Source organism: Schistocerca americana, chromosome X (assembly GCF_021461395.2).
Source record: "Schistocerca americana isolate TAMUIC-IGC-003095 chromosome X, iqSchAmer2.1, whole genome shotgun sequence".
NCBI lineage: Eukaryota > Metazoa > Arthropoda > Insecta > Orthoptera > Acrididae > Schistocerca > Schistocerca americana.
The window spans coordinates 314,164,688-314,187,360 of record NC_060130.1 but is presented as its reverse complement, the minus strand read 5'-3'; the positions used below and the strand labels follow the sequence as shown (position 1 = coordinate 314,187,360).

The following is a 22,673-nucleotide window of genomic DNA, read 5'->3' as shown; positions in this document are numbered from 1 at the left end:
TTATCTCCCCCATACCACCCCCCAACCCTACTCAATAGGCAAACAAACCTTATCTGAATATATATAACCTAAGAAATTACCAAGAACTCATCTAAAATGTACATAATTGTGAATTCATAGGTTTATGCATACACCTTTATTCTCAAAAAGTCAATTATTCTATGGTAAAATACTTATACTTGCCTGTCACAGTTCTTCAAGTAGTCAATTACCCTTTGGTAAGGATTATTAACAGTCTGGCCATCAGCTAATGATCTAATAGGGGATGACACTTGATCACCTTTGCACATCAGACTTAGGTGTTCAAATGTAAGCAGGCAAGAGATACACTCATAATCAACACTGCATATCTGGAAAAGAAAGAGCCAAATGACTCATATGGTTACTAATTTTTAGCTGACTTTAACTAATGATTAACTTCATCATATGTCAGTCTTTAAGAGTCATTTAAGACGTACATGGGAGAGTTGTATTGAGTTAATTATCATTTCAGAAACATTAAATTACATAACTAATTCATTATCAACAATATAATGTAAATAATAGATAAAAAATATACTTACCCAGCAGCATCATGAGAACACACAGAGAAAAAGGTTTAATTTTTACAATCTTATGCAGCCAGTGGCTCTTTCTTCTTGCACAAGAGTTGAAGGGAAGGGAAGAGTCATGAAGGAAAAGGACTGGAGAGGTTTAGGGAAAGGGGTACAGTTCAGAAAAATCACCCAGAACCTTGGGTCAGGGGAGACTTACTGTACGGGACGAGAAGGAAAAGCTAATTGTTGGGGAATGCACTGGATGAGATTTGAAAACCTGAGAACATAAGGAGGAATACAGGATAATATACAAGGCAGAGATTACTACTAAAACATTGTGCATGAGTTAATAAGAGTGAAAAGCTAAGTGCATTGCATGTAACAGAGGTGTGAGGGGGGACGGCAAAAAATTGACAGATCAGAAAATGAAAGATGTAGAAAACTAAAACAGGGTGAAGAAAGGAGTAGTTACTGTGAGGAAATGCTGAGACAGAAGGAATACATAAATTAAGGCTTGGTGGGTGGTGAGAACCAAGGACATGTTATAGCGCTAGTTCCCACTAGGGGAGTTCTGAGAAACTGGTGTATGGGGGGAAGAATCCAGATCAAATGTGTGGTGAAACAGGCACCAAGGTCATGACTATCATGTTGTAGAACATGCTCTGCAACACTGTACTGCTGGTGTACACCCTCTGTGTATGCCCATTAATCCTGATGATAATTGGGTGGTAGTCATGCCAATGTAAAAGGTTGAACAGTGTTTACGTAACAGCTAGTATATGACATGTGTTGTTACACAGGTGGCTCGCCCCTTGATAGTATATGTTTTGCCAGTTACAGGGTTGGAATAGGTAGTGGTAGGAGGGTGCATAGGGCAATTCTTGCAGTGAGGATAGTCACAGGGGTAGGAGACCTAGGGGAGGGAGATTGATGCAGAAGGAGCATAGGAGCTGACAAGGATATTGCGAAGATTGGGAGGGCGACGAAAGGCTGTTCTAAGTGTGGTGGGCAACACCTCAGACAGAATGGATCTCATTTCAGGGCATAATTTTACAAAGTCATGGCCTCGTCAAAGTAGCTGATTAATACATTCAAGACCACAATAATACTGAGTGACAAGTGGTGTGCTCCAAAGTTAGTTTTTGGAGGGATCAGCAATACCTGGATTGGATGTGATGGCCCGGGAAATCTGCTTTTGAACTAGGCTGTTGAGATAATTACATCCAGTGAAGATTGATGTGAGAGTGGTGGTGTATTGCCATAAAGAGTCTGCCTCCAAACCAATACATTTGCCTCAAATGCCAAGGCTGCTTGGGAGGGATGGCAACTGTCAAAATGTAAATACTGTTTGTCGTTTGCTAGTATGCTTCATGTGGATGGAAGTGTGTAGCTGGCCTTTGATGAGGATGAGATCAACATCAAGGAAAGTGGCATTGGATTGGAATAGGACCATGCGAAATTTAATTGGGAGAAGGTGTTTAGAGATTACAGGAATTTTAACAGATGAGCCTCACCATGAGTCCATATGACAAAGATCTCATCAATGTATCTAAACCAAATCAGGGGCTGAAGGCTCATGGATATCAGGGAAGCCCCCTCCAAGTGATCCATGAAAAGGTTGGCATAGGAAGGAGCCATCCTGGTTCCCATCGCCGCACTCCTGATCTGTTTCTATGTGTGCCCCTCAAAGGTGAAGTAATTGTTGGTAAGTATAAAACTGATTAAGGTGTGCAAGTGAAAGGTCACAGATTTAGAATTAGGTGGGTGTTGACTGACAAAATGTTCGGCACCTGATTCCAAACCTATAACATCCTTCTTGCTCACCTTAATCAATTTTATACTTACCAACAATTACTTCACCTTTGAGGGGCACACATAGAAATAGATCAGGAGTGCGGCCATGGGAACCAGAATGGCTTCTTCCGACACCAACCTTTTCATGGGTCACTGGGAGGGGGCTTCTCGGGGTTCCATGAGCCTTCAGCCTCTGGTTTGATCTAGATACATTGATGACATCTTTGTCATATGGACTCATGGTGAGGTTCACATGTTAAAATTCCTGTAATCTCTAAACACCTTCTCCCAATTAAATTTTACATGGTCCTGTTCCAAATCCAATGCCACTTTCTTAGATATTGATCTCATCCTCACCAAATGCCAGCTACACACTTCCATCCACATGAAGTGTACTAGCAAACAACAAACAGTACTTACATTTTGACAGTTGCCATCCCTCCCACACAGCCTTGGCATTCAAGGCAAATGTATTTATTTGGATGCAGACTCTTTACAGCAATACACCACCACTCTCACCTCACCCTTCACTGGGCGTAATTATCTCAACAGCCTAGTTCAAAAGCAGATTTCCCAGACAATCACATCCAGTCCAGGTGCTGCTGATCCCTATAAAAACAACTTTGGAGCACACCACTTGTCACTCAGTATTATCCTGGTCTTGAATGTATTAATAAGCTACTTTGACAAGGCCATGACTTCCTAAAATCATGCCCTGAAATGAGATCCATTCTGTCTGAGGTGTTGCCCACCACACCTAGAACAGCTTTTCATCGCCCTCCCAATCTTCACAATATCCTTGTCAGACCCTATGTTCTTCTGCACCCATCTCGCTCCCCTAGGACTCCTGCCCCTGTGACCATCCCCACTGCAAGAACTGCCCTATCCACCCTTCTATTACCACCTATTCCAGCCCTGTAACTGGCAAAATATATACTATCAAAGGAAGAGCCACCTGTGTAACAACACGTCATACACTTGCTGTTATGTAAATACTTTTCAGCCTTTTACATTCGCATGATTACCACCCATGCCCAACTGGCCTTAATTTCTGTTAATTCCTTCTGTCTCAGCATTTCTTCACATTAACAATTGCTTTCTTCATTCTGTTTTAGTTTTCTACATCTTTCGCTTTTTGATCTGTTAATTTTTCGCTGTCCCTCCTCGCACCTCTGTTACGTGCAACACACTTAGTTTTTCACTCTTATTAACTCAAGCACAATGTTTTAGTACCAATCTCTGCTTTGATCTTACCCTGTATTCCATCTTAAGTTCTCAGGTTTTCAAATCTCGTCCAGTGCGGTTCCCAACAATCAGTTTCTCCTTCTCATCTCATCCAGCAAGTCTCCCCTGACCTGGGGTTCTGGGTGCTTTTTCTGAACTGTACCCTCTTCCCTAAACCTCTCCAGTCCTTTTCCTTCACCACTCTTCCTTTCCCTTCAACTCTTCTGCTAGGAGGAGGAGGCACTGGCTCCGGAAGCTTCTAAAAGTTAAACCTTTTTCTGTGTGTGTTCTCCTGCTGCCAATTGACGATTAGTTTTTTATCTGCTTATTTACATTATATTGTAACTAATTCAGTGTTTGTTTGCAGGTACATGTCTGCAGTCCTAGTGTACACAGAAATCCCTATGTCACAGTACTGTAGTATGCTGCTAGACGAGCTGAAACTAAATAGTACAGCCCATTGATAAAATGGAGTATTGTGCTATAATATGAGCTCAGCAGCAGTGGAAATGTGATGAATCCAGATGGACTGGTCTGACAGCTGTTAAGTGTCCACTGCTGCTAAAAATGAATTACCACATGACACTCCACTTTATCTACAGGCTGTGTCATTTCATTTTGGCTCCTCTAACAGGGTACTATGGTACAATGTGCACCAGATCTGTAAACATGTATCTGCAAACAAACAAAAAATTAATTGCATTAATCTAACTTTTCAAGGTGATAGTTAAAATTTTATGACTGTCCATCATATTTCGATCACAGACCTGAAAAAAACTGAAGATGATAATTCAATAATTCAGTGAACTTCCTGACATTTTTAGAAGGTTCAAAATCAGTTACAATCAGCATTGGTGGCACCAACTCCAGAAAACATCCACAACATACCCAACTTTCTCAACAAAAAAAAAAAAAAAAAAAAAAAAAAAATTTAAAGGCAAATTTACTTTTCAGTTTATGCACATAAGTCAAACATTTAAATATGCCTGAGATATTCATTTGAAGTGTAGCAACATTACTGACCATCTTATTTTCAGCAGGTATAGGGGCTTCATAATATTGTGACATATAATCAGTGCCATAAGGAGAAATGTAAAGCAGTGAGATTGGAATTAAAGCGGTCAAATTAAATACAGGGCTATTACAAATGATTGAAGCGATTTCATAAATTCACTGTAGCTCCATTCATTGACATATGGTCACGACACACTACAGATACGTAGAAAAACTCATAAAGTTTTGTTCGGCTGAAGCCGCACTTCAGGTTTCTGCCGCCAGAGCGCTCGAGAGCGCAGTGAGACAAAATGGCAACAGGAGCTGAGAAAGCGTATGTCGTGCTTGAAATGCACTCACATCAGTCAATCATAACAGTGCAACGACACTTCAGGACGAAGTTCAACAAAGATCCACCAACTGCTAGCTCCATTTGGCAATGGTATGCGCAGTTTAAAGCTTCTGGATGCCTCTGTAAGGGGAAATCAACAGGTCGGCCTGCAGTGAGCGAAGAAACGGTTGAACGCATGCGGGCAAGTTTCACGCGTAGCCCGCGGAAGTCGACGAATAAAGCAAGCACGGAGCTAAACGTACCACAGCTGACGGTTTGGAAAATCTTACGGAAAAGGCTAAAGCAGAAGCATTTCTTAAACAGGAGATTAGAAAACCGATGGATCGGTCGTGGTGGAGATCATGATCAACAATTCATGTCATGGCCTCCACGCTCTCCCGACTTAACCCCATGCGATTTCTTTCTGTGGGGTTATGTGAAAGATTCAGTTTTTAAACCTCCTCTACCAAGAAACGTGCCAGAACCGCGAGCTCGAATCAACGATGCTTTCGAACTCATTGATGGGGACATGCTGCGCCGAGTGTGGGAGGAACTTGATTATCGGCTTGATGTCTGCCGAATCACTAAAGGGGCACATATCGAACATTTGTGAATGCCTAAAAAAACCTTTTGAGTTTTTGTATGTGTGTGCAAAGCATTCTGAAAATATCTCAAATAATAAAGTTATTGTAGAGCTGTGAAATCGCTTCAATCATTTGTAATAACCCTGTACTTATCTTCACCAATCATACAGTTCAGATTCTGTTACTAATGTCACACAACCAGAGATACTGTCTTTTGAAATAAGTTTCTGGCTCACTGCCAGCAACAGACTATCAAATAATTTTGGTAAAACTTCACGTACAAGCATGATACATTGTCAACTGAGAGAGAGTTTTATAACATTTGAGGGAGAGTCATTTTGTCCAAATAATATACAGACAAAAAATGACCACCCAGGTTAAAACAATAAATAACTGCCTGTGAATTTTCATACTCCAACACAAGGCTGTTACGACTGGCAAAACTCTAATTGCTTATCAATACAGTGTAACCCATATGCAGAACAACTACTGAAATGGACAGAACAGACTATGTCTGCTATCCATCCATGAACTGTACCACAATATTGCTCAGCATGGTCTACCACAGAGTCTGTGAACCTAATGATACGCACATTGCGAGACTGACCAATTTCCTATTGCAACACTTGTGGGGGTTCTGATGACACTTTATCTTTGTGTAAGGTCTCCCCATTATACTTCAGCCTGATTCACTCAGCTGACTTTTTCTCAACCTGCAGTGAGTATTTGTGTTCTTACCTTAGTGCTCACCAAATGCAACCTGAAATTGAGACAAACATGTATTTTTGCTGTAGTAAATAACTTTCTTCAGTCTCAAATTTTCAAGGAATAAAAATGTTACTGTGTGTACATAGCACCAGCTAATAATTATAAATGTAGAGGAGCTTTTTGAACAGCAGTTACACCAAAAAATGACAATGGCAGCAGAGGTTTTTATTAGCTTAGAACAATTTAATCCTTGCACTAAATTATACAACCTTCTCCATTTAAATAGATATAATCATCTTGATGTTGAAGCATTTCTGTCAGAATTGTTTTTGGAGAGGATCCCCCTTGAGTAAAATATTTTTTTAATTTTACTTTTTATTCCCCAGATGTACACAAATAAAAAAATTTTTCACTGAAGTTTCTACATCATCACGAAAAATGCTTTTTATTACTGGTGCACATATAAATTTGAGTTTTTAAAGATAGTATTTACATATATGAAAAACATAAAGTTTTGTATATATACCTCATTATCACATGCTGTTAATTTCTGGATTTTATATATCTTAATGCAGTTGTTTTGTTTCATAGTTCATTCTATACAGTTGCAGATCATGAACTGTGAAACAAAACAACTGCATTAAATTACACAAAATCCAGGAAACCCACAGTGTGTGGTAAAAAGGTATATGTACAAAATTTTGTCTGTTATTCAGGTATGTAAATACTGTCTTTACAAAGTTAAGTTTGTATGTGTACCAGTAGTAAAAAACATCTTTGCTGTTTTATAGATGATAACAAAACACATACTGATGATGCTGAAACTTCAGTGAAACATGTCTGGGGAATAAAAAGAAAATTAAAAATATTGTGTTTTGCTCAAGGTAGACCCTCTCCAAAATCAAACCTGTTAAACAGATATGTACAAAAAATAAAATACTTTTCTGATACATAGAGTCATTCCTACATACACATGTTTTATGTTCTGTTACTAATATGGGATGAGTGAAGTAAAGGATGTACTGAAGTATTTCACTGAAATTTAGCTGCTAGACTCGTACGTTATTACTATTGGTGTAAGGCATACTTTTAGTGGCAGGATCAGTTGTGGTGATACCTAAGCAAAGTTCCCATTATCCTGACTACTTTTTGTTAAATATTTAGGTATATTCATTATGAAGGTCCAACAAAGAGTCTAATTGGACTTGAATCAGCTGCATTAGTTGGAGCAACAACCAAAAAATGGCACATTTGCAAATCTGTTTGCAGTTTTTAGAGAATTTCACAAAATTGTCGGTGAAAGTGATAATCCAATTTTTTTATCTGTCTCAAAATGAAGGTTGCACACACAGAAAAGGATTATTGTGTATACAGCTGTCCCTAGAAACACTTTTCAATCCACATAGTCACACAAGGAAAACCCCTTTAATTAAATTTCATATGAAATGACTTGCAAAATGTAACAAAGGGAAATTAATAGATTCCACATCAAGCTGAGACTGACGGTAAACAGTATCAGTTTGATAATGAAACAGAACAAACTCTGTATTTCCAAACAATTTGGTTGTTTCTTCATAATATGAATGTAGTTCATCTCCCATTAAATAGGTAAAGCAGCAGTATATGGCACAAAACTAGTTAGCAGAAACTATCATCCAGTGTCAATTAACATTTACCTCCTTATTATATACAAAATTAGCAAAGTGTTTTAATAATATTGCCACTAATGTAAATGTATGCAACACAAGCCTGGAGAATAAATTTTCGTACTACCACCAACTAGCATCTCCAAACTTGATAAGAAAATTCAAGTAACTTCTAAAGTCTAGAAGATACAATATGCTGTGCCAGATTGGAAGGGAGAATGTAGTGTTTAAGAATCACTTTTATTCATCAGTCACAATCACATTTTGTATTAACACCAACATTACTGTCACCAGGTGATCTCCACCCTGCCATAGTTACCCCATAATCAGTCAAAAGTTGTCATCTTGCTAATGAAACATGAAGTAGCCAAACAGCTGTTAATAATTAACTGAATGCCATGTATAAATAGTGTCACATTTTAAACACTTACTGTGATTCACTGTGTAAGAATTAACTTGTATTTTATCAAACTGTATACATAAAGAAAAGAAAATGTTCATCTTTATTGTGAATGCACGAGAGTTTTGATGGGTTTGATGCTTAGTTACAAGAAAGATATGGCAGAACTGGAAACAGTTTAGTTGTTTGGTAAAATTACTTTGAACACACCATCTGAAATAAGCATACACACCCTGTTCCACTTAACCAGTGCATGATGGAATGATTCTGAAACCACATGAATGACAAATCTAAATTCTAATCATGAGAGGAAAAGGAACTCCAAGTATTTAGAAATTTAATATTTCATCAGTTATTACAATAAAGATCAATCCTAGAACACAAAATACTATTACAATTGCAGCACAGATAATCATTTACATACTGGTGTACAGAAGGGAATGCTATCTTATGACAGGTAGAGAAACTTCATCCGGTAACTTTTTGATGATCGCAGTACAAATTACAATTTCTGCAAATCACTGTAAGATGTGTTGTAGATAGTTTTTGTTTGTTATTTAGTAATATTTCTCTCTGTCCCTCTCATAGATGAAGCACGAGTCTGCATGTAAGCTGTTACTATTCTAAGTGAATATTTATGGTCCGTACATGCAAGAGTGACTGGAAAGTTCTGCAGGACTTACTAGATTTCTTCCCGGAAACCAGAACCTGACACTGTTTCCTCTAAGTAGGTTATTAATTCCTGGGACTCCCTCACATAAATTTAACAAGTATGTGAGCAATGATATTGATCTTCTTGGTAGACTCATAACAAAATATACCTTGTTTCTGGTACATCACTCAGATACTGAACTCTGGTAGTCACACTTTTGATGCCAAGAATTCTACTAATGAACTGATGCCTGCTAAATGTTTACCTACAGCTGAGGATACGTTAGTGTTCTGTTAAATACCCAACCCATCATTATTGCTACTAGTGTTTCGTTAATCAACAATTGTATATTAAAAAAGCACTTTCCTTAAGGACTCTGACTTGAGAAAGATTAATATAAATATATGTTCTTAATATGCCCTGACTAATAACTGTGTCACATTTAGTGAAGTTTATAACATATTTTGACTGATAAAGGAATGATGCTGAAAACTATGTACTTTGTGTTATTTCTTTATGTATGTAAAGAATTGTCAGTGTCAGTTCAAACATTGTAAAAGAAACTAAGTCCTTATGAAATTATTTACTGGTGTTGGCTGAATTTTTGTGTGATCACAGTGGATTTACTCCATTGCCAAAGACTGCTGTATCACATTATAAAGACCATGCCACAGAAACATACCTCAATTATTTTATGTCAGTTGACACCTAACAATCACAAAACTATTCTTTCCCTTTGTATATGATAGCACATTTCAATTTAAGTACCCATTTACCAGAAACTGCAGACATTATTATGTTATTTATGCATATTATACACCAAGACAGGTAGCCTAAATGAACAGTTTGAATTAAGACAGTATTTTGGCACTCAGATTGCCTTTCAAACATTCAAAAAATTCTGCTAATACTCCACTTCCTGTTTGAAATGAAGAGAATCCAACAAAGTCTCTTCTGTGTGTGTTGTTTCCATAAATGAACTTACAATAAAAGTACTGATACCAGTTTTTCAATGTATGAGGATTTTTTTTATTATTATTATTTTATATCCAGTTTTGATTGCCAAGGATCATCTTCAAATCAGCTTGAAAGGCACAAAATTTCTATTCATGGTGCATTCCTGTCACTTACGGTTATTTGCATATTCTGTATGTGTCTTTTAGTCTAATCTGAAGACGATCAATATAGGTCAGAACTGGTAATCAAATAAAGTAAAAACAGCTTGTGATAACAGATAGGAATAAATACTACAATGTCCTGCATCTCGTTTGCTGCATCTTTGTCGAGACATCATCACATTGCATCAATATGAACTCGCAGATTCTTTACTTAATGAGTTTGTTTTACTACTGAGTTGTCCTACAGTCCAAATTTTTTTGTTAATCAACACGCTGAACATTGTTGCTGTGTGTAAAACAAAAATATCCACTGAATAAGATTCAGAAAACACAATGGAATACTTTGAGAAACTGTGCTGAACTTTCGTGGTTGTTGCAATAAGGAAGCTGAGCGTACCATAAAAAAAAGTGCAAATACAAATTCACAAGAAACATTCAGACAACCCCAATTTGGAGAATTTCAGCTGAAGGTTTCCTGTAAAATAGAAAACCACAGATTTCATTTATAATAAAATTTTATTCAAAGTTATTATATAATTATAAATATGCAAAGAACAAATATCAGTTTTACAGTTTTAGAACACACACACACACACACACACACACACACACACACACACATCCGCGCGCGAAAAATAGTTCATACTGCCTAATGGATATGAACACCTTGGAGCAATACAACAATTCTGGATTCGTTAACATAATAATTTTCACAACAGTAAGTTGCTTAATAGTTGTTATGCAATCTAAAATAAAAAGAAATGGGACTGAAAGAAGCAAACGGTAAATAGTAACACAAATGATTTATCTAATATCCCGACAGTGCGGTCACACACGCATCTTTCACATACACAGCACTAACACTAAAGTCCGTGTGATCCAAATTACGGAGCTCTTTCGTCGTCGACGACAGAAGTGGCAGAAATAAGTTGGAGGAGTTGAATCTCACTTGTAAACAAAGTGAAGAGACCACTTCTCCACTTAGCCCAAATACCACTTACAATAAAACGCAAGAGCCCTATGTACCATTGTGAACTAATATCTGAAAGCAATACAGTATATCGATGACCTGGCAGATAAATTATCAACGATAAACTGTATTCCACTCACTGAACTGAACAATATGCACTCTATTAAATTATTTAGAAAATGTGCGAACATTAATGATAAAATAAATAAGAAAATGTAAATCCATTTGAATGCGAAGAGTTTCACCAATCACGTGGCCTTGATAAATTTTGACGGGCGCGCTGAGATAGCACGCCAATCGATAGCTGGCGCGAAGACCTCAAGTCGCAATATCGGTTCGGCCATGAGCTGGAAGAGTTAGATCTGGCAGCGGAATCGAGATACACGTGCCGAGATCCCCACTTCCAACTTACGGCCGTCCGGAGACCGTTCCCTGCCGAGCTCGCATCTTCTAGGGCTACAACAGACTGACCACTGGCCGCCGATCGCGCTAGCTTTTATAATCAGTCGCACGTTTATCGCGAGGCCCTGCGATCGGCGCGATTGGCCCAATCTTGGCCCGTATCGTCAACTCGACGTCGGTGGCTAATGGCGAAACCTATACTCGTATTAGCAGGTTGATACGATAAGGCGCCGTGGGAGCGAGAGGCGGGGCGGATTCGGCGCAAGCCTCGATTGCGACACGTCAAAGATCAGCGATCACCTGACTTGGAAATCCAGGAAAACTGTTATCGAATACGTGCGCGGCTCATGAAGGTACATTGCATGATGTGCAGGTAGAAAACTGCTAAATCTATCCTGCAGCCACCACAATAAGAACAGAAACCTTTGCTGTTAATTTTTTATACAAATTATTAACCGAGAGTTGCGAATGCTTCCAGTCGTGGTAAAAAATACTGTCAGACTACCAGTATTACAAATTAGCAAACCCCAAAAACCTCAACTGGGATACCGACATGAAAATTATATATCTGTAGCACATGTTGAGAAGCTGTAAGTGTTACACGCAAATTTCGCATTCTTCTTCTCCCACACGAGTTACAAAACACTACTGGTATTATGGCGTAATTAAGTAGGCTCAAAATTAGAGTTTATACGGCAAAAGAAAGCTATCAGCTACAGTTGTAACTTAACGGCCCTGATCATTCCGTTATGATACAATGCTATCCTACAGCTAAATAAAGTACCGTAATGTATTTCGATATGATATTTTAATGCATCTGCTCCTTTTTTATTCCTGTATTATGGTAACTGCAGTACAATAGAAGAGCCTCGATGAAATACATAAATGTGGAACACTGAATTCTCAGAGGATGGAGTATTCGATGAATGTAGAAATTAATAATTATCTGTGGTGAGCTGGCAAATGAAAATGAATGTCGCAATTATTGCAGAAATATTTGAGCGAACATAACACTAAACGATTGGAATTACAATACAACTGCAAAAAACTGGAGGATCTTACATTATTGAACCTTCAGCATCAATAAGTTACGTAGTATTCCCACAGAAAGGAGAAACGGATACTAACTGCTGGCTGGCTATCCGAGTGATGCCGGGTAAATTAATGCCGTCTATAGATGATAAAGTTAGTGGACATTTAGACAACTGAACATGATAAACTCTTACAAAATTGTGCTCAATTGTTAACAGAAGAATTCGCCCGTGTGGCATGCAAAAGTGAATGCATAGTTTTTTAATGCATCACAACCGCTGAGATAAAGTGAAATTACACTCATTTGTGTGAGTTAATTTCCGTATTCTTAGTGAGCAGGATATTAATTAAAGTGCATGGGCATGTTTTCCTGGGAAAATGGAACAGAAACCAGCACTTAGGGCTGTTTGTAGATTATAACAAAAGACGATATAACGTCACAAATCTGTCTACATGATATAAAGCGAACGGAAATAATAGCATTCCGGGAAACCAAAGGAAAAGGACACCGAATACGAAGTTACTGAGGTGGGAAGCAGAACTGTTGGTTTTTATTCGGTTAGTAATTGTGCAGTAGTTTAGTATAAAAATCGAAGCTGTAGAGTGTGTGAATGCAGAGTTAATTGAACCAGATACTACAGCGACAACAGCAAAGTAGGTTCAGGTAAGATGGTTCAAATGGCTGTGAGCACTATGGGACTTAACACCTGAGGTCATCAGTCCCCTAGAACTTAGAACTACTTAAACCTAACTAACCTAAGGACATCACCCAAATCCATGCCCGAGGCAGGATTCGAACCTGTGACGGTAGCGGTCGCGCGGTTCCAGACTGAAGCGCCTAGAGCCGCTCGGCCACCAGGGCCGGCTCAGGTAAGAAGAGCTGAACATGATACTCGGGGGGAAAAAAAATTACCTGTGTCACGGCAGGACCAGGAAAGTAGCATCTACAGTGGAATGAGCGCAGAAGTAGACAAGGAAGAAGAAACGAACAGCTGCGCGGAAATACTATGGTTACCAGGTACATTAAAGCTGTTGCTAGAAAAAAAAGTTTACAGACAGTGAACAAAGTAATTCGATGCAGAACCTTGTTCAGTTCCACATGAAACATGCAGAGATTATTTCAAACGACTGAAATGATTGCAGAACCTACCCTGAATGTATGCATTTGCCCTGTTTTTGTTAACAGAAACCTAAACAACTATGACTTAAGCCGGCCGTAGTGGCCGAGCGGTTCTAAGCGCTACAGTTTGGAACCGCGAGAGCGCTACGGTCGCAAGTTCGAATCCTGCCTCGGGCATGGATGTGTGTGATGTCCTTAGGTTAGTTAGGTTTAAGTAGTTCTACGTTCTAGGGGACTGATGACCTCAGATGTTAAGTCCCATAGTGCTCAGAGCCATTGGAACCATTTACACTTTTAACAGACTATTATATTACAATCATAATTCATGCAGAGCATCTGTTTTGTATTATTTAATCGTATGTATTGTCATTTACGTAAAAATCTGAATTATTTACCAGATGACTTCCATTGTGTGTAAAAATACTCAATGCATTTGGTGGCTGTTGCAAACACGAACAGTTACTCGTATGAGCAAGAATATACCCGTAGATTTATGCCCTCGATTTGTGTCGCCTAGAAACGTAGCTATCGATAGACAAGGGATTCCATAGTTAAATAAACTCGGACGCGCGGCAGTGTCTAACGCAAGGTACTAGATCGTCAGACGTTGTCGTAGAATAGCGACGAATAAATACAATAATAGCAGTTGTAGATGAGTGGATACAACATTTTAAACCACGCATATCACAAATTTGACAAGAAATGGGTATAGAAGAACGGTTAGGCTGCTTCCTTGTCAACAACTCAGTAGTACAACAAAATTTACAGATTACGTACAAGGCGTCCCTTCCGAGCCAAGAGCGAGCAACAAGGTGGCACAGTGTGAGAGACTTTATTTGTATTCCAGAGGAACCAAATTAAAATCTCTGTCCCACCATTCGGATTTATATTTTCCGTAGTTTCACTAAATCACACAAGGAAAATCCCTCACCGTGGTCAAAGTCGCTAACGAACGTCTGTGCTATGGTGCTCAACTCTGACCTACGTAGGTTCGATTCCTGGTAATGGAAAAAAGTATTTACCGCCATTGTTTGGCCGGTAAGGAGTGGAGAGGTAGTGGCGTAATGTCCCTGACGATCAGATCCCCCCCCAATGTCCTCGATTAAATTCCAAACCTTCCTGTAGTGTTTCACGGAGTGGGGATGTGACACTGTTGATGGTTATCCGTCCGTCGAATATGGTCATTCAGCTCGGCGTCTTGGTGATCTTTGGAATAGACTATTTGCTGGCACTACCACCTTCTATCATCATCATACCTCTTCCCTTCCTTCCACATACAAAATTACAGCCACCACTCTCGTGTTTTGCAAAGGAAATGTGCTACTGTGCGCAAAGGAAGAAAAACCTCTTCATTTCGGCAGCTGAGCCTAGCCCTCATAGTTTCCCAGCCAACCACATCGCCCGATTTACTGTTTACTCAATGAAAATGCCTGGCTCGTTCCTCTGGAATAAAAACGATCGATTTCTATCCCTATTTTCCCTTCCCCTTTCTCCCATAACCCGAGAGTGTGCTCCAGCTCTGATCTTTTTTCCTTCCTATCTAAGAATAAGTGTCAGTTTGCTGGCAGGAGGGTCACCCTGCTACTGAAATAATAATTGCCAAATTTAGTGTAGGCAAACGCCAATCGTTTTCGCATCCGGAAAACGGAAATAATATCAGGAACGAGGGAATGAGTCATGGTAGTCGGACAGGAAGCCATCTCCGTCTTTCCGGATGTGAGTACAGTTCCCTGCTCTGAGTCAGCGATCTAAGTATACCATTGACAGTGTTCTGGCTCGTAGCAGCAATCTGACAAAGCGCTTTAGGAAGGTGGAAAGATCACATTACAACGGTCTCCAAAAGCAAATCGTAGAAATCATGAACATAAGCTACAGAGATGTCATTCTTGATGTTGAACGCCCTATTTAGACGTTTCAATTGTATTCTTCAAAACACAGTCCAATGCCATGCGGACGATGAGTTAGCCGTATGAGTCAAGGGCGCCGCTCCTGAGATTGCAAGGCACGGCTTGATTCGGTTTCAGTTTGCAGGTTCGCATACGCCGGGCAGTTTTCCACATTCATCGAGCACAAATCTAAACTGCATCTTCACATTCATCTCGTTCACATTATCCACAGAAATCAATAATATAAGTTACGTTTTTCAAGATACTTCACCAATTTCAATAACAGACGCAACAGCAGCTTCATTTTTACTGCATTTTGGCCATTCTGTCAATTCAACTTGTTTTATTGATACATCAGTTTTGATAGTCAGGTTTGTTCTTTCATTTTAAGTACTCTGCGTTGACACACAAACATACAATAATGGAATGCTCAAAACCCACACTCACGCCCGAGGCGGGACTTAACTCACTTTCATTGCCAGCTACGATACTCCGAGGTCATGGATGTTAACCAGTTTCTTAAAAGGAAGCGAGTGACACGTTTCTGTCCATTGGCTACGCTGCTCACAGAAAGCTTGTTACATCTGCGCGAAACGTCGCTCGAGTATGTGGAAATCCTATCAGAAAGGATTAGTAGGGGTGTACAGAAAGATAGGACGGACGCCCAGTGTTATGCCCAGTTTAGTATGAGAGTGTAACAGATATACTGCAATTGGAGAAAACGTTCTGAAAAAGCTGTGAAAAATTGGTTACAAGATATCAATAATTTGTTTTGATTCGAGAGCAAAATAATATTTCGGAACTGCGTACATGCATTTTATGTAAACTAGTTGACAATATAAACGCAGTAGTGGGCTCACTTCATATGGAAATGTTGTAACATCAAAACGATGGCGATCTTTTGGGTTGGAGGTATTACAATACTTTCTTAGAAGCGGACGAAGGTCTTTCTTCCAACAATGTTGGCTATGATGGGAAGAACGTGGGCTAGTGGGTTCTTCCATGCAACGCATAGCAATTTGCGTAGAACACCCTAGAGATCTACCTTTTATTTCAATGACAAAACATACACTGATAAGGCAAAACATTATGGCCACTGCCCATCGCGAGTTTGGATGCCGCCTAGCGGCGTTGTGGGCACGTGACGCCGTAACAGAAGTATGCAAGCGGAGCAGACACGGATGGTGGATCACCCAAGCGAAGATATGGGCTGGAAATGGGGACATCCATTGAGATAAGCAACTCTGACAAAGGGCAGATTAATATTATTACGCAGAGCCTGTATAAAGAGTATCTCGAAAACGGCAAAACTGGTTGAATGTTCACGTGATACTGTAGTGAGCAACGCCGCAAAGAGGCAGAAAGGCAGTGAAACTATCACTAGGCGCTAAATGGGTGGACGGCCATGGCTCTTCACAGAATGTGGGGTTCGGAGGCTTATCTGCTCTGTAAAGTAGGATAGATGGTGATCTGTGGCGTCTCTGCCGAAAGAGCAAAATGCGGGTGCACGCACAAGTGTTTCGGTGCACACCGTTCATCGTACATTGTTGAACATGGAGCTCCGCAGCAGACCATCCCTACGTATTCACCTACTAACCCGATCAAATCGTCAATTACGAATGCAGCGGGGACGGGACCATCGAGATTCGATCGTCGATCAATGGAAACGTGTCTGCTCTTCGGGTGAATCACATTTTTGGGTGAACGACGGCTCGAAACGTGCAGCAAGCCACGGATGCAAGCTGGTGGGAGCAGTATTACGCTATGGCAGACATTCTCCTGAGCTTGCATCGAACCTGTGATAATAATCGAAGACACGCTGACAGTCGCGAACCACCTGCATCCCTGCTTCATGTCTTGCCCAATGGTGATGTCATTTTTCAGCAGTATAATTGTCCGTGTCTAGGAGCCACAACCGTGCTACAGTAGTTTGAGGATCATTATCGTGAACTGACGTTGATGTGTCGGCGACCAAATTTATGGGGGTGTCGAGATACTTTTGATCACATAGTGTATGTTCTATCGCTTTCCGACTAGGAGAGTTTGGTGGCTAAGTCATCAACGTGAGTTTAGTATCACGTTCCATCAACCACTGTAACACGATTCTGGCATTGTGAAACTGGCAGCTATCGTCTCGAAAGATGCCAACGTCGTCGGGGAAGAGATCTAGCGTGAAGGTATACAGGTGGTCCAAAATAATGTTCACGTAGTCCAAGCTGCCATAATGCCTTCAATTGCTACCAAACATCTCACAAAATCCCAGATGAAAGTCCATGGTACGGCCCCCACTGGCGTGCATCCATGGCAGGGTGCATTTTTTAAGGAGCCATTCGCCTGGATGACGGCATATCCAGACACGAGCATCGAGCTGGTGTAACAAGAAGCGTGATTAATCCAACGCGTTTTCACTGATCTACAGTCCAATCTCGATTACTCAGTCCACACTTCAATCGGAATTGACGATGTTGTTGGGTCAGCATGGAAACACGTATCAACCTTCTGCTGCGGAGCCCCTTGTTCAACAATGTGCACTGAGCAGTGTGCTCTGATATAGTTGTGCCCGCACCAATATTTTACTCTGTCGTCAATTCTGCCATAGATCACCACCTATGCTGCTCAACAGGGCGGAGAAGCCTCCGACCACCATGTTATGTGACGAGGCGTGGACATACAAAATCTTCTCATCTACTCGTTGTTTAGTTGTCCTTCACCATTTTCCATTGATACAAGAGGCGCATGCGAACAGCTGACCAGCTTCGCCTTTTCCGAGATTCTCGCTCCCAGGCGCCGGGACATTACTGGCTCTGAGCACTATGGGACTTAACATCTGAGGTCATCAGTCCCCTAGAACTCAGAACTGCTTAAACCTAACTAACCTGCCCGAGGCAGGAGTCGAACCTGCGACCGTAGCAGCGGCGTGGTTCCGGACTGAAGAGCCTAGAACCGCTCGGCCACAGCGGCCGGCACGCGCTGCGGAATGTGACAGTAGAAGACACGCGTGACAATTTGGAGACCATAAGGGATCCAGTCTTAGAGTTCGACAGAGCTTTGGAAGACTTGCAGTCACAAAAGGCATAATGAATTGGTGACATTCATTAGGAATTTCTAAAATCGTCGGTGGGGGAATAACAAACAAACGACTAGAGAAAAGGCAAATACATGCGAGAATTAACGATCAGTTCGACAGATCACGTAACCAAACTTCTTACCAGAAAAATATACAGAAGTGCAAATAAAAATGAGGATCTATTACTTGACGATGTTTGACTTCAGGAAAGGTAAAGGCGCTGGACAGGCAGTTTTGATATAACGCCTGATAATGTAGGCAATAATTAAGATTAACAGGAGAGAAGTATTAGGATTAAGAAGGATGAAAGCTAAGGAAGTAGTACACACATCAAAAAAAGTTTTGCATGGCCTCGGTTCCGAGAGTTCAGGAACATGTACAGAAAATTGGAATAGAGACCAACGTAAACATCAATTCTGCCCTTTTTATTGTTCACGAAAACCACACATTGCATGTTGTACCACCATACAGCGAGACCTTCAGAGGTGATGGTCCACATTGTTGTACACACCGGTACATCTAATACCCAGTAGCACGTCCTCTTGCATTGATGCATGCCTGTATTCGTAGTGGCATACTATCCAGAAGTTCATCAAGGCACTTTTGGTCCAGATTGTCCCACGCCTCAACGGTGATTCGACGTAGATCCCTCACAGTTGTTGGTGTGTCATGTGGTTCATAAACAGCCCTTTTCAATCTATCTCAGGCATGTTCGATAGGGTTCATGTCTGGAGAACATGCTGGCCACTCTAGTCGAGCGATGTCGTTATCATGAAGGAAGTCATTCAGAAGATGTGCACGATGGGGGCGCGAATTGTCGTCCATGAAGACGAATGCCGTGCCGATAGGGTTGCACTATCGGTCGGAGGATGGCATTCACGTATCGTACAGCTGTTACGGCGCCTTCCATGACCACCAGTGGCTTACGTCGGCCCCACATAATGCCATCCCAAAACAGCAGGGAACCTCTACCTTGGGGCACTCGGTGGACAGTGTGTCTAAAGCGTTCAACCTGACCGAGTTGCCTCCAAACACGTCTCCGACGATTTTCTGGTTGAAGGCATATGCGACACTCATCGGCGAAGAGAACATGATGCCAATGCTGAGCGGTTCATTCGGCATGTTGTTGGGTCCATCTGTATCGCGCTGCATGGTTTCGTCGTTGCAAAGATGGACCTCGCCATGGACGTCGGAAGAGAAATTGCGCATCGTGCAGCCTATTGCGCACAGTTTGAGTGGCAACACGATGTCCTGTGGCTGCACCAAAAGCATTATTCAACATGGTGACGTTGCTGTCAGGGTTCCTCCGAGCCATAGTCTGTAGGTAGCGGCCATCCACTGCAGTAGTAGCCCTTGGGAGGCCTGAGCGAGGCATGTCATCGACAGTTCCTGTCTCTCTGTATCTCCTCCATGTCCGAACAACATCGCTTTGGTTCACTCGGAGGCGCCTGGATACTTCCCTTGTTGAGAGCCCTTCCTGGCACAAAGTAACAATGCGGACGCGATCGAACCGCGGTTTTGACCGTCTAGGCATGGTTGAACTACAGACAACACGAGCCGTGTACCTCCTTCCTGGTGGAATGACTGGAACTGATCGACTGTCCGACCGCCTCCGTCTAACAGGCGCTGCTCATGCATGGTCGTTTTCATCTTTGGGCGGGTTTAGTGACATCTGTGAACAGTCAAAGGGACTGTGTCTGTGATGCAATATCCACAGATAACGTGTATTTTCGGGAGTTCTGGGAACCAGGGTGATGCAAAACTTTTTCTGGTGTATGTATTTCTCCTCTATTGCTCAACATTTACGTCGAAGAAGCAATGGAGGAAATAAAAAAAGGCACAAGAGAGACATTAAAATGCAAGGTGAAAGGATAGCAATGATAAGATCCACTGGTAACATTGCTGTCCTCTATGAAAGTAAAGAATAAATACAGGGCCTCTTCAATAGGACCAACACTTAACTGAGCACAGAAGGAAGGTGACAGTATTAAGGAGCAGCAAAAATATGATAAGTGAAAAAAATTACAACAGAACTGAGGACAATGTACGGAACTTAGCGAAGGAAGTCTGCAACCTTCGAATCAAAACACCGCATGACGAACGAAGTAAGAACATAAGAAACAAAACAAGCACGGGCAAAAAGAACAATCTCCGACGAAAGAAGTATTAAACAAGGCCTGTATTTTATGAAAGAATTTCTAAGAAAGTACATCTGGAGCACAACATTCTGTGGAGGTGAATCATGACTATGAGAAAAACAGAAAAGAGGAGGATTGATGTGTTTGAGATGTGGTGTTACAGAAGGATGTAGAATATTAAGTGGACTGACGAGATAAAAACGAGGCTCTCCGCGGAAATGTCTATGCGGAAAACACTAACTACCAGGAGAGGCAGGATAGTACAATGTGTGTCTAGAGGGAGCAGTAGAGGGTGTAATGGTTCTTTATTTACGTGACCATTACGGCACTCCAACCCCAGTTCTCGACACCAGTAATATCGTACTACTTTTCTGCGAAGTAACAGACATATTTTTGTGACAATATTCACATTTGGTTTTATTAATGTATAGGTACTCCGATGCATCGATATATTACAGTGATATGGTTCTTGTGTGTATTCATTTCTGTGAGACTGTCATAATCTTTGACTTACTTGTAACCGTTTTGGCGCGAATGCGCACAGAGCAGTCTTTCTTTCACTTTGCAGAAGTTGTTATTTCGCTTTGTAAAAGAACAGTCAAGTCTTGTGTTTGGTTAAAGTGGAAATTAAATATATGAAGATTGATACAAAACTGTTTTCTTGATGATGTGACGATTAAGAAGAAGTATATGTGAATTTACAAGAAGTTTAATAAAAATGTGGACCGTGAACACCAAGTCAAAAATTATTTCTACCATACCATTGTTCTGATCTGGGATTGTTTAGTCATTAAGAATTTCCTGAAAAACGCATTTGTTAGGTCTTCAAATATTGCTAAAATACAGATCTGGACCTTCTAGCAGTAAAAGTGGATCACCCTAGAATCAACAAGATGAGCCATAACAACTTCGACGAAATCTACGTGAGAATCCATTCAAGATACGTGCCAAAATTAATGACTTTTTTACAGTGACTTCATTATTTCCATTCTGACGATACCATCCACAGTCAATAACTTTGTTGTTGCTCGATAAAGCGAACATATGCTGCGTGAGCAACATTATTAACCTGATTTCTAACATACTTTGCAAGTGGTGGTATTGTTAGAAGGGTTACTCTGAGATGAAGAGTTTGGCACAGGATAGGAAATCATGGCGAGCCGCATCAAATCAGTCAGTGGAATGCGAACAAAAACAAAATGGTATGGAACGCGCTGAACGTCCAGCGCTTTCTTGTGGGAAAAGGCCATGGCAGCTAAGAATTCATCTAACGGACGAGTCACCAGTGACCGTGTCTCACATCAGCATAACTCACAGCAGCACCGATTTGCATCAAAGCGAAAAGGTTTTCGGCAAACCTTAGACTCGGAGTTGTATGAAAACAGCTCTCCCATCCTGCCGGCGCAAAACCAACAATGAAGTCTTCCGTGCGCACCGCAGTTCGAATCTACCAACTCAGATCGAGTGCTACCTCTCCATCACGATATAGCGACTTCAGTCATGACGGTAGGTGTGTAACGAGCGAATGATTGCTACAAAATGGTAATTGTAGTTCGCGATGTAAGAAATCTGAATGAAGCAGAGCATTATACATCGCTCTACATAAAAGTGTTCGCATTTTTAAATACCATTTATGGTGAGTAGCAGGAATGGAGATAAGGATTTAGCACATCGTTGACGACGAGGTCATCACAAATGGTGCAAAAGCTTGGCTTGTGGAAGCATGTGAAAGAACATCGGCCGTGTCGTTCTGAAAGGAAACACCCAGGCATTTGGTTTACGCTAGTTAGGGACACGACGGAAAACCGAATTCTGAATAGCCAGACCAGGATTTGAACACTAGTCCTTTCGAAACCGAACATACTGTCAATCTCAAGCAGCGTGGCAAATAAAACCTTCAAAAGTGTCGCCTCGTGGAGACTGGCCAACCCTGCAGCGCCGTTATCTTTCTCAGTTTCTCGACCTTCCGATAATCTCGTTCATCAAACAAACAGGTGCGCACAGACAAGAAATCGTAACACAACGCAGTTTAACTCCTCCGTAAGTTCTCCGTTTTCTTGCAATACACATAC

At 40.9% G+C, this 22,673-nt stretch overlaps 1 protein-coding gene across 1 annotated transcript in view; it reads right to left on the bottom strand.

The window, feature by feature from the left end:
• LOC124555989 (KICSTOR complex protein SZT2-like) overlaps nucleotides 1-21,995 on the bottom strand; it is a 332,080-nt gene extending 310,085 nt beyond the window's left edge. Inside the window, exons 1-2 of the mRNA XM_047130034.1 lie at nucleotides 21,960-21,995; nucleotides 184-350 (exon numbers count right to left, since the gene is read on the bottom strand). Coding sequence (XP_046985990.1) covers nucleotides 184-350; nucleotides 21,960-21,995 — 203 coding nt within the window. The remainder of the gene's footprint in view (nucleotides 1-183; nucleotides 351-21,959) is intronic.
• Nucleotides 21,996-22,673: the final 678 nt, after the last annotated feature.